Source organism: Pteropus medius, unplaced genomic scaffold (genome assembly GCF_902729225.1).
Source record: "Pteropus medius unplaced genomic scaffold, Ma_sr-lr_union100, whole genome shotgun sequence".
In the NCBI taxonomy this organism is placed as follows: domain Eukaryota; kingdom Metazoa; phylum Chordata; class Mammalia; order Chiroptera; family Pteropodidae; genus Pteropus; species Pteropus medius.
The window spans coordinates 14,044,897-14,060,710 of record NW_024349797.1 but is presented as its reverse complement, the minus strand read 5'-3'; the positions used below and the strand labels follow the sequence as shown (position 1 = coordinate 14,060,710).

The following is a 15,814-nucleotide window of genomic DNA, read 5'->3' as shown; positions in this document are numbered from 1 at the left end:
CGGTCCACTCACCCTGACTGGGCACGTCACCTCGCACAGCCTCAGCGTCCTTGTCCGTACCTACGTCGTGAAGCTGTCGTGAGGGTTAAATGAGACACACCCGCGTGGCGTGCGGCACGGGGGGAACCTCACAAAGACGCCGACGCACGTCCGAACCCAGCTTCGTCCTTCCCTGAACCCCGGGGGACACGTCTGCAGGGTGGCTTTAGGGTCCTTGACTGTGAAACAGGAGCTGACTACACTAGCAACCTGCCGAGACTACTGTGAAGCATAAATGGGAAGACACCCGTGGAAGCTCCTAGCATGTTGTATGTACTCAATAAATGGGAACTTTTCTTCCTTTTGACTGATGTTTCAGAAATTGGAAAAAAATCCAAACAAATCGCTTCCAGCATGTATCACACTACTGCTAGTCGAACCATTTCAAAAGAACCATAATGATGTGGGTAGGGAGTAAATACATTGTAAGGACTAAAAACAGTCCCCATAGGACTGTCCTGATGGGTATGGGAGAAACAGTTCTGAGGGCGGAGTGCTGAGCACAGACTGGCCACGGAGCAGGTCCGTGGAGATGGACCAGCCCACTAAAGCGGCGCTCAGCACTGCCAACCGCCCTTGCGGGGAGGCCTTCTCTTCCCGAGCGGAAGGAGAGCTGGCTCGGGGACCGCCTGGCACCCAGTGGTGTCATCTGCTCTCCACTCGCGGCCTCACCGGGTTAAGTAATCGCAGGGCGAGTGTGCACACAGCAGGGGAGGAATGCCGAAGATGGCAAAAAGTCATCAGAACCCTGTTCTCTTGTCTTTGGCCTTGAAATGGTTTGAAAGCATGACACCACACACTTTTTGTGAATTAAAGAGCTTGTTAGAGAGCCATACACCTGAGTCTGTCACATGCTTGTTTCATAAAAGGGGAGGGACTGGCAGGGCTGGAGACCTGACTCCACACAACTACTCGCTGGCCTTTAAAAAGGCATTCTCTTCCGCTGGCGACACCACCTTGGTGGCTAGACGTCTCTGTCTGTACTTGTCCTTTCCTGCAAAGTTGGCTAACATCAGCTCTGCTTCATCCTCAAGGCAGAGGACACCCTGATTCTTGCAATGAGTAGCTATTAGATTCTTCACTAAGGCAGGATTTGTAATGCAAACATTTGCCAGTAGGCAAGTAACTTCAAGCCCACCACCCCATTTACTCCTCCCCCTCAAAATCGGCCAACAACAGCCAAGCAGGGTAACCGTGCTGTTGGTAAATCCCCAGATGCTCTGCTTTACAGGTGAGCAAATGTCTGTACCTACAGGCTAATTACTTCTTGTGCTGGCAGAAAGGCCCTTCATTACTTTGGGAGAAAGCTGCAAAAAGGCCAACGGGTAGGTGAACAGAGGGTGGTTATGACTGTGGTGTCTTTTCACCCATCACTAGAAATCAGCATTAACATTTAGTGGCTTAGATTAAGGCCTGTTTTAAGCCATCCACCTAAATTATCCCTTAAGAGAACGACCTGCCTCATGATATAGTCGAGCACGTATGTACAATGTTTGTTGAGTGCTGATTAGATAGATACCAGGTACTTTGCCAGACAGAGCTGAGGTCCTCTCAGAGTTTACAGTTCAGTGAGGCAGAGAGCAGGCAAGACAGGATGCTGGAACTCGCGACTTTACCACGTCTGCACGGTTCCCTAACTGGGCTCACATGCGAACTGCTCTCTACTTCCCCCACCCCCAGAAAGCTTGTTTCAGTAGGTCTGGGCTGGGGCCTGGTGATACGCATTTTATCCAGTTCTAGAGGTGATCTTGACACAATCAGAGTTTTGTATCCAAGGGTAAAGGAGATGGGAAACTGTCCTTCTTCTGGAATACGATGGGAGGGTTTAAAACAGCAGTGTGACATGATCAGATGTGCGTGGCAGCAGCGCAGAGGACGGTGTCCAGTGAGAGGAGGCCAGAGCCAGGGAGACAGATCAAAGCAGCATGGTCTAGGTGAGACAGGATGTCTACAGCAAAGGCATGGCGGGAGGCTGGAGATGAGGGCACAGTCTGTGCGTATCCCTAGCCCATCCTTCCCTGTGGCCAGGATACACGTGCATCTTACATCTCTTTGTAACTCCCGAACTTGGTCCTCCATGGGAAGGTGCTACAGTGTGAGGGTAAAGGGGGCACGGGACCAGAACGAGGTTGTCCATGGGGCCTGGACCGAGTTAACATGAGCGGTTAGGGTTCCTTACTTGTTATACTACTACCTGTACCATGGGGTGGAAAGCAGTCAATGAATTAATTCATGTCACGTGCTCAACAGCAGTTCCTGGCCCATACTACGTGCTTAAAGAGTGCTAGTACTATTATAATTATTATAATAATTACTGCCACCTTTAACTCATAGTGAGGACTGTCATTATCCTATATGCTATGTAAGTCCTAATGTTTTTTTTTGTTGTTTGTTTTTTTTTTAACAATCAGACAAACCCAAGTACAAAATCCTGTTCTATTTGGCTAGCCATTCAGCTCTCTCCTTTAGTCCTCTGAGAGTGGCCCTTGGGTGAAGAAGGATTTGTGACTTGACCCCTCCAGCCCAAGCACCCATATGTACATTTCCCACTGTCTTCTCTTCAGGGGAACTTGATATGCTACCTTCAGAAGCCACTGTCTCAGCCGAGCAATCATGTCTCATTCATGCACTGGGCACAAGCAGACTGTGTGGTGTGTGGTTCCAAAGAGATGAACCGATTACCCTAAGATTTCTGATGTTATTTCACCTTAGCGTACTCTGAAATTAGAGAATGTATAAAAGACTTGCCAGCATGAAATAGGAAGGAAAGCTCCAAAATATTTTACGCTGGGCTGCCAACCTCGTAGAATTGAAATCATTGGTAATTTCAGGGTGAATAATAACACAAAGGGAGCCACTTCAAGATGGAGTCGGAGCTGCCATTCCAGAGAACTGCCTTGCGCATCTTACTTCTCAAACCTTTGCAGTGTTTAAACTGGGTAAGACAACCTTTGGACCAGGCCCAAAGGAGCATCATACTCCAACTTTTTGCAAAGATAACAGGAAGGCAGATGTTATGACTCGAAGACTACAAATTAAAGGCATTCTTGGGTTTCTGCCTGAACCAGTGCTTCTGATAGTATTCTTTTGGATCTCAAATAAACACTTGTTGCCTCTCGCTTTGGGCTTTTATTTTTGGGTTTACAGCAGTATCAGTGTTATCTGAAACCCATTAATACCCTAATTTGTGATTAAATTAAAAAAAAAAAACAAAAACAGAACAATCTACCTAGTGGGAAGAAAAATAATTCAAATTGCTAAAAACCAAGTACTTACTTATTTCAAAGTAATATGATAAACTACTCTTTACTTTGATGATTCTAGATTTCCTTAAACTTTCTGATTATAGCCATTTTAAAAGCTAAGCTGGAAGCTTATTTTCAGTCTTCTGTTTGTGTTATAAGCATAAATAGGTCTTCTTAAAGATGATCAAAATCATGTCTAAAAAGTGTTCTGGCTGCTTCATTAAAAAAAAAAAAGCCTTGTTTCTTAAGATCTTTCAAAAATAGGTCCTTGAAAACTAAAATGAAACATATCGCCAATAATTTTTAAGCGATCTACTTTTTTTTGGTATTTTTTTTAGATTAGAACATTAAATCAACTTTGTTTCCCTTACAAAAATACTTTATGAATCTAGACTCTACTATTCAGCAATAATTCTGATAGGTCTAAAGTTTATTCCCATATTATCTAAATGCAAGAAATTATTTTAAATTAATCAAACAGTAGGGCAAATAGTTAAACCATTTGGGAACTGGAGGGGAGCAGAGTTTGCCGCCCTAAAATGTGCCTCTCGGGCACTGATTTTAATAAGCTGGTTATTTTTAAGAAACAGAAGATGGGGGGAAAAAACCTTTGACCTCCCCTACCTAAAAGAATTCAGACAGAGGACCTGCTCCTCCAGGAAGGGAGCTATCATCCTACATACCTACAGTGTAATATGAACTAGGTATGACAGACGGGGAGGAACCTAGCAAGGTCTCTTTGATAAAGTCCTCTCTGTGTCTCATTGTTATAGATGGCCCAGCAAACATTTGTTTAGCAAACATTTGCTTTTCCGTCTACCCGTGAACTGACTTCCTGCCCTCTGAAGTCCCAGACCACAACCTTCCACTTCTCCTGAGCTCCAGATGGCACCTAGGCAGCAACTGCCTGATTTGTCCTTGGGTCTCACATCCTCCTGGAGCTAACCCTTATGTACATGCATAATTAAATTTCATTATTTTGTTAATCTGTTTTATGTCATTTTAATTGTTCAACCAGCCAGAAGAACTAAGAGGGGAAAGGGGAAAATTTCCAGTCCCCCACAGTACTGTGGTTATGTAAGAGAATGTATTTTTAGGAGACATATATTGAAGTATTTAGAGAAAAAGGGACATCATGCTTTCAAATGCAACTTTCAAATGCATCAGAAAAAAATTAACATGTGAGCGACAGAGAGAAGGATTATGCAAACGTGATAAAACGCGATTAACGTTTGGGGAACCTGGGTGAAGGGTATATGGAAATAATTGGTACTTTTGTTGTAACTTTTTATAAATCTTAAGTTATGTAGAAAATTTGAAAGAATACTATACGTATTCCATGTATACTGAAAAAAAGAAAACCAGACCACTTGATAAATTATAACTAAAACTTTTGAAGCTCTGCCTGTTTAATTACTTCTTAAACTTGACATACAGTTTATTCTTTAAATCCAAATAAGATAGGCTTTACTTAACCTTACCTCGTTTTACTTTCTCACCGGTATATCAGATAATAAAAGAATATAAGGTAAAAAAAAAAAGAGTGCAAAGCAGATAGATGCCTTTAGTACAGAGCTCAGGAGAGATGACAGTCATCCATTTCACTTTCTCTTCAGGCTCAGGGTCACAAAGCAAGTGGGACATATTGAAATAATTTGTTAGATTTAATAAAAACGTTGGTGATTTTGCTTTAAAAAATTTCCTTTTAAAAAGACAACTATCAGTAAAGTGAATTTGGTATGGTATGAGTTTACAGGAGAGGAGTAATTGTAAGCTCTGTGAGGGCAAGGATTTGAGGCTCTCATTCGCTGACATATTCTGAGCCCCCTACGGTGTAGATGCTGATATGAACTCGTGGAGAGAACGAGCAAGCAGCAAGCACTGCACAGGGCGAGGTATCCCCGTGGCCCAGCCGTTTCTGCTTTACTTTATATGATCCATTTCTTGGTTTCAGGATGTCTGGTGGCCTCTTATATCAAACTGTAATTTATTTCTTTGCTAAGATTTTTGTAGTCTTCTGATTTAAAAAGATATGTGTTACAATGGCTTGAAAATCACTTTTCCAGATAAAGTGCTTTTGAAATGTTCTTAGCCACTCGCTTTCCTAAATCTCGGTAAAATGCCTTTGTATAGGCCACATGACTCCCTTGAATGTTGGCTATATACGAGGCAGTGATATCTGAATCATCTGCATTATTCTGCATGCTATTAAAGCACTGTGGAAAGTAAAATAGTAGTGATAAAAACTAAAATGCTCCAGTCTCTCTTGTCTGTATCTTTCAAAGGAAGTGCATAAAAAAAGAGAAAACTCAGCTAAGCAATGGAAAGCATCCTGCCTGCTGGCCAAGTAAACGATGTATCATTACACAGTCTACGACACTACCTACTTGTAAACTTTTAAATTCTTGGGAATGCTTTTTTCTATTGGAACTGAGAAGGACGTCGGGATGTTTTTAAGTCTCTTCTATCTCTTCCACTCTTTCAAATTCCCTTGGAAATTTACTGAAGGGAGAGGGCAGAATTCCAGCCACGGTTCAGGGATGGGGGTGAGAAGTACGAGGTCTAAGGTCAGACCTAAGCCTAAGACAATCATAGTCCCCAGCTCCATGTGTAGTCAGGTTATAAACAGAGACAAAAACAAAAGGAATATGAAGACGAGGAGACAAGACAATGGTGCAGAGAACGCAGGGGAGACCATCAGGTCGGTTCTGTGACAGTCCTCGTGACGCTGGCAGGTTTAAAGATGGCGTTGCACAAACCTTTTCATCAGCAGCTCACCACAGAGAAGGGGAGAGAATGAGCACGAATCCACTGTTATACACCGGGAGCCGAATGGGACATTTTAGGTAACAGCGTGGGGCCGCATAATAAACCTGGCAAGCTCAGGGGAGGCCAGCATGGCGCGCCTTACAAACTCAGAGACCAAAGTAACCACAGAGGATGGGCTGAACACAAAAATTCCTAACTAAAAGCGGGTCATGGCGGGCAGTCACGTCCCTTCCCCGTAGCTTCCTTGACAAAGGTCAGTTTACCTTAAATGAGCCTGTCTATTGTCTTTTTTGCATCTAAGATAACATACCTTTGAAATGTCAGAGTAATCTCCTTTTCTAGACCTCGGGACACAGTGGCACCAGAGCAGGAGACCACAGAACCCCTCGCTGTTATCTCGTTGCCCACACACCATCTCCATGTGCTGTAAATGTTCATTTTTAACTATCCGGAACCCACTCATGTAAAAGCATGTGTCTCTCGATTTTACCTGTTATCCATCCAACCTCAGAGATTCCCTCCTGCCCTTCGCTTTCTCTCGCCCGTTCATGTACCACCAATGATTTCATGTAATCCTCCTCCAGGCTCCTCTTTTGATTCTAATAAATAAAGTAAGCTGCAAAATGGCCACTCGCCAGAGCATTTTCTCAATCCATCGAGATTTATTTCATGGCAATTGTAGTCAGTTTGGCTCAAATAAACTTCTAAAAATCCTCTACAGGTTAAGACATTTCTTATACCGAGAACAGAAACGACAGCTAACATTTACTGACTGCTAACTCTACATTAAAACAGTTAAGTGCACTACAGACATCGTCTCAGTTCCTCGTTTTGACAACCCTATGTGGTAGGCATTCTTGCTCTTTTGCAGTCAGAGACACCAAGGCCTGATCGAGATTGCACATAACTGCCCAAGGTCACTTAATAAGTTACGACGTGGCATATAAATGCAGTCTGGTTCTAAAGCAGCGTATTCCATGTGTGTGTGTGCGTGTGTGTCGGGGGCTGGTCAGAGACAAGATGACAAAACCTATACAATCTTGCTAGTGAAAAATGAAAATGCATGAATATACTACAAATTTAGAGACTTGAAAAAGAGAACACAGCATGGAAAGGAGGGGAACAAGAATGCCTTCTGAAACTTAGTATCAACACAACTGATTATATATATTTATATAGTCATCTGCAAGAAGCTAGCGCGCCAGACGACATGAAATAGGATTAAATGTTAGATGTGTCAAGACAATCTAAGAAATGGGCCCATCAGAAGGCGGAGGTTTGGTTCACCACGAAAGCCAAAAAGGGTGGGCAAGGCTGACTGTTAGGAAATCGGAGACTTTGGAATATTAATGGGGTGATGTCAGCAAAACTTTTCGATCAAAAACCAAATTTGCTCGGTTCGGATTCAGCATTCACTCAAAAACTATAGATTATCATTTGGCTACACGTGTAGGTCTCTACCTTCCAGGGGAAACACGCCGGTTGTGGTGGCCTAAGCATTTGCCATTTTAAATTAATAAGCATGGACCATGTGGGGGTTCAGAAGGAGTCACCCCAAGAGGTGCCTCTGGTATGCAGATTGTTTTGAGAACTTTAGCCTTAGGCTTAAAGGAACCATCTGCTTCTCCCCACACTGCCTAGAACTTGAATTAGGGCCTTGCCCATAATGAGAGCTTATCAGAGATGACCTCTTTTGACCTATCTATAGTGCAAGGCAAACTTTTATCTCCTAAGCATCTATTCTTCTTATCATTCTGCAAAGACCCTTTGAAGCCCCCAGGGCACCTGACTTCATCCCTAGCTTAAGATGTCTTAAACTCCCAGGTTCCTTCCTGTCTCTGAAACTCTCCTGTATGTGGGGGTCTCTGATTCTCTCCTGCATGCCCGGTTCTCATATACATGTAAGTATTAAATTTGGTTTTCTCTTGCTAATCTGTCTCATGTCTATATGATATTTATAGCCAAAAAACCCTGGAGGATAGAAGAAAGTTTGTTCCTCCCCAACACCTGATTACACTCTCCACCTGTGAGTTTGGTAAATGTGAACTTGCCCCAGAGAAGGACATCCAGGGCGTGAGAAAAGCCTAATTGCAGCCTGTGGGGCTGGGTCAGAGGTGGGGCCACCCTCATCAGCTGGACAGCCTTTCTCCAGGAACACCCTGAACCTGAACCAAAGTTCCATTGACTTTTTATTGTGAAAAATACATGGTCACTGCCCTTAAAAAAGTCACAGTCTAGTGCAGCAGTTTTCTAAGTGTGGTCTGGAGACCTTTCTTTCGGGGGCAGAGCTGTGAAGTCAAAATTATTTTCATCTTAATATTAAGCCATTAACTGTCACTTTCACTTTCTCAGGGGTGTACAGAAGCTACGTGACTTGAGTGGTATCGCATGCTGAAAGAGGTTTGTAAAAAATACAAACAATACTGCCTTCCTTGCTCGCTTTTTTTGGGGGGGGAGGGAAGAGTCATAAAAAAATATATATAATAATGGGTTTATTACTGTAATTTTAAAACAAATCAATATATTCAAATTTCTTGATTTTAATTTCTGATATTGTAAATATCAATAGATATAAAACTCCACATAAATAAAAGCTCTTTGTGGTCCTCAGTAATGATAAGAATGCAGAAGGGTGTGGGGAGCAACCAGTTTGAGAACTATGGTTCCAGGGGCCCCAGCCAGGGCAGCAAAGGGGCCTACGCAAACCCATGCTTTCAGAGTGGTCTGTGAGCCAGCCTCCCACAGAGAGATGGATGGCTTTCCCTGGGCTCTGTTTCTGCTCTGGCACACACACCCATGGTTCTCCTTCATTGGGGGTCTCACCTTTACTTCCATACAGTTCTGGAGGCAGATCATATGGCACAGGAAAGGAGGCTGCTGGCTCCTGGTTGCCTGAGAAGAATTTCTGTTTCACTTTGAAGCTTTCCAGGCCCTGCAGACACACAGAAGGAATCTATGATGGCACCGATTTTCTGAAAAAAGATAGATCTCAAGAAGCAATTTTATCTTCATGGCATTTACAACAAAATACTAGTTATTTCAGAGCTATTTTCAATGTTCAATAGGTCAAATATATTTACACCATTCATAGATCAAATATATTTACACCATTCTCCCCTAATTATCCTTTCTTAAAAATAAGAAGGGTTCACATTTCAGAAATCAAACTATAGCAAAGTTTGCAAAAGTTTAATAAAAGAGGTAAAGATGTAAGAGAAAAAAACAACTTTGGATATTATAGCCCATTTCTACTAACCGCTATATACAGTTTGCAGCAAGTGTTTACAAGACTGTATAAAAATACCTCAAAATACTTTCAATATTGCTATAGTAACAGGCTGCTCATTCTGGTGTAACGAGAAACAGAAGTTGCTTTCATGTACAATGAAAGCATTCCAATATAATGTGATAGGGAATATAAAAGTGAAAACACTTTGAGATGCACCAAAATAGGAAGGTTTGTCCCAGGAACCTCAGAACAGGGTACTGATCTTGGATCTTAATCAGGGTGCACGTTAAGTTTCTGTATGGAGGCTGATGGATATAACCGTAACCGCCTTTTTCTTCCAACGCTGGGCCTGTGCACGGCTGCGGGTGCTTGATACATCAGCTTTGTTCTCCCCATGCCTTAGGCATTGACCAGCTCCTGGCTCCTGCTGAGGATTATCCTGGCACTCTGTTTGCAAGTCTGTGTCTGTCTCTCATTCCTTCTGTCCACTCGTCTAAATATATATCCACCCTTCAAACCCTAAATACCTACATATCAAACTGTGCTAACGTCATACAAAGACCTAGGACTATGGTCTTTGGTTCTGGTGATCACATAACAGTGGGGGAGGCTGGTCATGGGCACAGCACAGGACATGCTAGGGGATGAAGTCATACTGACCACAGGCCATTTGAGTTCTAGCTTTTGTTTGGGTAGTTACTGAGCTGTGTGAATGGCTTCATGTTAGCATTTATTCATTCAACACATAATTTCTTGAGTCCTTCCTTTGCATTAGGAATGAATGCCAGGTACTGAGTATATAGGAGTTACCGCAAATGTCACTATCCTTGTCCTCATGGGGTGTACATTCTAGTGGGAAGACATTAAACAAACACATCTTAAAAAGTGAAATAACTACAATCTGTGATAAGCACTATGAAGAAAAACAGGAATACCAAGAGAGAGAATAGTAGGCTTGTTTTAGATTTGGTGGGAGGGGATGGTCAGTGGAAGCCTTCCTAAAAAACTGACATTTTAATTAAACTCTGAAGGATGAGTAAGTAGGGTTTGGTCAGGTGCAAAAAAAAAAAAAAAAAAAAAAAAGTTCCAGGCAGAGGGAACAGCATCTGTGAAGGCCCAGAGGTGGCAAAGAGCTTATGTGTTCCAAGAACTTTAAAGAGATGGTCAATGGGACACTTGGACATGTATTTATTAGGTCTTGATTTTCGCATTTGTACAATTGAAATAATAAAGTGTCTGGATATCATATGGTTTCTCACTTTAGCACTTAGCACAAGTCTTGGTGCGTGGTTGGTGTTCATGCAAGGCTGAGCGGTTAAAAATGGTATCAAAGCACCTTCTCTGCTTAAAGGCTTTTGCATTAGAGCAGATGAAAGAACGTGTGTGAAAGTGCTTTCTGCATGTTAAGACCTCTAGAAAGGTATGAGATCACAGCAGCAGCAAAGATGGTGGTTCATAATACAGTGAAAGGCACAGACTCTGGACAAAAAAGGAAGAAATGACCTTTGACTCACTGCGAGATAAAAAAAAAAGGCTTTGTAGAAAAATTTTTAGCTGGGCCTTAAAAAACTGGTATAATTTTGGTAAACAGAGGGAAGGCAGGAAGAATATTGTGGGGGAGACCAGCACCACCAAAGGCAGAGTTGGAAAAGCACGCAGGAGACCGTGAGTGAACCAATGCAGAGGAGGAGGGGGGCTGGGGGACACTGCGGAGGACAATCAGAGCCAGACTGGAGAGCGTGCTGAATGGGAAGCAGCACGGACACCTGTGATTGTGCCTGTTTAACCGGGCCCGTCCCCGACCAGTGACTCTGGATGGGCATGTGGCCCAAGTCAGAGTCATCAAGGGAAGAGACTATCTTTCTGCTGGGAAGCTCACCTGGTAAGCTGTGAGCCTTGAGCTGCTGGGTGCTCTTATGCCCATCAAACCACACTCTGATAACATAGCCCAAGCCCCTGGATCTGGCCCGACCTGAAGCAAGGGACTCACCCTCTGTGTTACCCTTTTCTCGTACTGTTTGGGTTGGTTATGCCTCACTTACAATGGAAAGCATCACAGGACCCCAGTTAGAGTGTGGCCTTTGACATGAGACAGAGAAGTCGCACTATAAAGGCAGACTGGCACAGACTGGAGAAGCGTTGGGCTGGGAATTGCCAGAGTCAGAAGATGGGACATGGAATGGCGAGTGGTAATGATGCTACAAGTGTAAGTATCATCATAACAAAACCTAAGACACAAACGAGGAGGTGAGTTTGGATGACATTGGGGTCCATGGAAACACAAAGAAAGAAATAGATTTGAAAGAGACAGAAGGAAACATTAGTAAAAATCAGGGATAGACGAGGGTGAAGGAGGGAGGGAGCAGAGAAACAGGATACCTGGGAAAGGACCCTGCAGCCTGTCCTCGCCCCCGTACTTCCTCCCCCTCAGCGGAGGGTGCTGGGCCATCTCCGCAGGTGGCACTGGTGTCCCTCCCTACACCTTATCTTTGGCACATTCTGGATCTAAGGATAATCCTGACAAACTCTTCCTTTTGAATGTTATTTACTTGCTGGCGACTCTAGGTAAATTCCTTAACCTTTCTGGGACTCAGTTTCTTTATCTTATTACATGGCTACGGCGAACATGGTTATCTAGAGGGATAACTGGCACATGGATGCAAACTAATACAACATAAATATATTCAGGGTGTTCTCTGTGATGTAATTACTCATATCTTACAAAGGAGGAAACAAATTTGGAGGTTAAAAAGTTGCCCGAGGCCACACAGCTACTAGGTGGCAAGGCTGGAAATTGAACTCTGCCTTTCTGATGCTTGGTCCTATGTTTCTTCCACTAAACAAGCAAATGGTCTCACCTTCACACACCGGGAGCCGCAACAAAGGAAGAATCCCTTACAAATTTAAGAGGCAATATTAAAGCAGGCCACGTCAGGACGGGCCAAATTCGGGAAACCTTGGTTCTTGACGTTTTTAAAAAGAAAGAGGCCAGAAGCTGGATGGGAAATGTCAATTGGATTAATGACTATTAAATATTTTATGGAGTTTCAGGTAAAAACCATTTCCCCCTTCTTTAGCTCTTGGCTTATTTCTGTTAATTTTCAAATGCATCTCAGTGAAAGATTAAGGGTCTTTATGGCCAAGATCCAGATCTGATGGTTCCATTTTGTGGTATCTGGCTGGCTTCACATACAAGAAAGTTTGAGTCTTCCATGTCTGACAGGAAGCAATATGCAATACGCTTTTTTTTTTTTTAAATGCCATTTTTGATCCAAATTCTAGGGTGTTATATATATATATATAAAAAGTACCACTTTTCCCTTCAATCTGGATGTCAAATAATTTGAGGTTGTCTTCTAATTATCATTATTTACATATCACAGCGGTGTCACTCGGCATTTTATAAAACAGAGGAAGACACCCTCCCAGGCACAGATACTTAAAAGACAATTAAGACAATACATTTATAAAACACCAGGTGAGAGGGTGGACATATATCACACATGAGAAATTACTGGCTTTTCCCTTCATCAGCTTTGGGAGTAAAAGAGCCGGTTATCACTGTGATGGATTAGGTTTAGCAGCTTAGCTCAATCATAGAGAACAAGGAAGATGCTTAAGTTTCAGTTAGAGATGTAATTTAAATTTTAGTTGCATCTAACTGAGTAGCATTCTCCAGCAGTAAAAGCCTGGACAAGCTATCACATTTTCCTGGTTACAACAGTAATGGCAGCTGAATCTTCTAGAAGGAGCACATTTAATCAAAGATGGACTAAATGACAGGGAAGTGAATTACAGGAAGGTGGCTGTCTTATCCTTACTGTAAGGCAGTATACGATCATCAGCTGGAAGGGTTCCAGCTATAGGCTTAGGAGAAGCTTCGTGAAGGAAAATATACCTCACAGGACCAAGAAGGATGGGTTTTTGATGAGCAGAGGGCTGACGGTGGTGGAACGCGCTTCAGAATGAGAAAAAGCAGTGGTGGTGGAACATCGTCTTGGGTCTGATGTCAAGATTTTGTTCCCTGAAATTTAGTCTGCCTTCCGCCTTCTGTTGCTGCTACTGCTAATACTAACTGCACCCTGGGCCCAGTACTTGCTAAGAACCAGGCACCACTGTTAACTACTTTACAGGTCACAACTCTTAATTCCCAAATGATCCTATACTGTCCCCATTTCACAGCTGAGAAAAAGGAGGCCTACAGAGGTAAAGTAACAGGTCCAAAGTCTAATAGCTTGTGAGCGAGGTCCCAACTCCATTCTCTGTCTTTTTGGATTCCCTAGATCTGAGGTCTCTAAAACGTACACTGTGTGCTTTTTCTTGGCCTTTGGCATCTTTCCAAGGTGTTCGTATGTATTCTGTCTTTTCACGTTCTTTTAGAGTCTCTGAGGCAGAGCAGTACAAGTAGTGAAGGGATCACACAACTAGTGAAGTGGCAGTTGCTGCCTCAGCCTACCTCACCTGTACACTAACAAGCCTTTGTGGGTGATGGAGCCCCAGGGTGTATCAGGAAAGGGTGGGAGGCTGTTCCAGTTTACAGTGGACCTGGGTGTCCCAAAAAGGACTTGGGACATTGTCTTGTGGGCTAAGGGGGACCAGTGAAGGTATGAAGGTAGGGGACTATAGACCCCGACAGGTGAGCAGAGACACAGCTTCAGAAGTTGGTTGCAGCTGAGATGGGGATGGAGGAGAGAGATTGGATCCGTTAGTCCAGGGGAGGCAGAAGACAATGACTGGCAGCAGCAGGAAGAACATTTCTTGATGGAGCAGATGGCATAGGATGTGGCAACTGGATTTAGATGGCTTAGAGGAAGGAGTTATGAGAGGAAAGAGTAGAATGCAAGGACCTGGCTTTATGAGCTGAATAGGAGGACAGAAGAGGTTACAAAGAAACACCATTTGAAACAGTGTCACCCAGATGCGGCCTCCTGGGAAGCCCTGAGAGCCTCCAGTTGGTTGCCGGGTCCAAGGCAGGTCCTCAGAGGTGGTGCTGGGAGCCAGAGGGGAGGGTTGAGGTGGGCAGCTCTTGTAAATTTCATCAGTTCTTCCATCTGAGACAGAGTTATAACAATATTGCCATTTTTGGCAATGAAAGACAAAAAATAGTTTAACCAGAACAGAGAAATGACCAAGTAGAGACTCGAAAACGGAAAATTCTTGGGGATTTGGTTGAAGCATTTTTGGTTCTGATCACAGAAGAATCTGCCATATCAGGGGCCAGAGAACCCGGGGCTCAGAAGCCCTAAGACAGGCACAGAGATGCTCAGGCTGCCTTCATCAGGAGGAACAGTTTTAGACATAAATCCACGATTCTCAGATGATTATGTACATTATTCCCCGAAGTAGGAGGAATTCTAGCCTCAGAATGTGAAGCAGGTTCAAGTCCAGGGCCTAGCCAGCACCTGACAATGTACATGCTCGATAAACTCCAAAATGCATGAAGTTCAAAGAGAGAAACAGAAATACTTCTATCTCCCTGATATACTGGAATATAGCTACAGATCTTTGAAATCACTGGTTCTTTCCTATGGTAAGATTTTCAGAAGCTAAATAAATTAGTCTAATCTAAAAGTTAAACATACCTATATTAAAGGGACAACCCCCCAAACATTATATACTTATGTGGAGAGACTGCTCTGTGATGTGACCGCTATTTGCCCTGCAAGCTGGACCTGGGCCAGAACGGAGGTTGCTTTCTGCAAACCCCCCTCAGATACTGTCTGATAGTAACTGATGTTCGTTCTGACATAAATCAGCACCTTCCCTTGCCTCCTGCTATGTGGTAGTTTCTGAACAGGTGTTGTCCTGACTTTGTCAAGCATGTAATTTCCCATCTCTGGTTGCGTTCACGTACTAGTACCCATGACTGTCCCCATTTACCCTATACGATGCCTGTCAAGTGTCCTGAGGATCCGTTTCGTCTTGCAGCCACCTGAGCCATGCCTTGTATATAAGTTTCCCTTAATAAACTCTCTTATTTAGCAGACTGCAGTGGCCAGCCTCTTTCTTCAGTCTTCCCCTGACCTCTGCTTATGGAGAGGTAGCATTTCAGCTTCAGGGCCTTTCCCCAGGTCTGCACCTATGAACAACTAGGTAAGTTGATATTAGTCCTCAAAAGAACAAAGTCTTCAAGTTAACAAACATTATTAAGCACCTACTGTGTAGCAACAATAGCTAAGTGCTGGGTACAGTCAAATGCACTTTGACATAAATCCCCAAAGCTCTCGAAAGTATTCCTAATCAAAGGAAAAGTTACTGACTCTATGCTCTACGGCAAGTTAGGCTGATCTTGAAATGATGTGTTTACTGATTAATGCATTTAAAAGCAGCAGAAAAAATGGGGACTAATCAGTATTCGGTTACCAGGGACCCGTCAGCTTAGATCCAATGGAAGGTTCCAATGGCATCTTTGTTATGAATGGGACATGCTGTTTCTCCACCCACTAGTTTTTAGGCCATATAGAGTGTCCCTTCACACAGTTCCTGAGTGACAAGTCCTTATCATGGCTGTGGGGAAACAGAGAGCTACAGG

General features: G+C 43.3%; 1 protein-coding gene across 4 annotated transcripts in view; it reads right to left on the bottom strand.

Moving 5' to 3' along the window:
- Positions 1-15,814, bottom strand: part of TDP1 (tyrosyl-DNA phosphodiesterase 1) — a 70,156-nt gene that overhangs the window by 2,680 nt on the left and 51,662 nt on the right. For 2 of the 4 annotated variants that reach the window (XR_005657570.1, XM_039884003.1), the window contains one exon: positions 8,877-8,985. The exons of the other annotated variants lie outside the window; for them this stretch is intronic. Coding sequence is in view for 1 of the 2 variants with exons in the window: in XM_039884003.1 (XP_039739937.1) it covers positions 8,877-8,985 (109 nt within the window). In the remaining variant the exon portion in view is untranslated. The remainder of the gene's footprint in view (positions 1-8,876; positions 8,986-15,814) is intronic. 4 annotated transcript variants of the gene reach the window in all.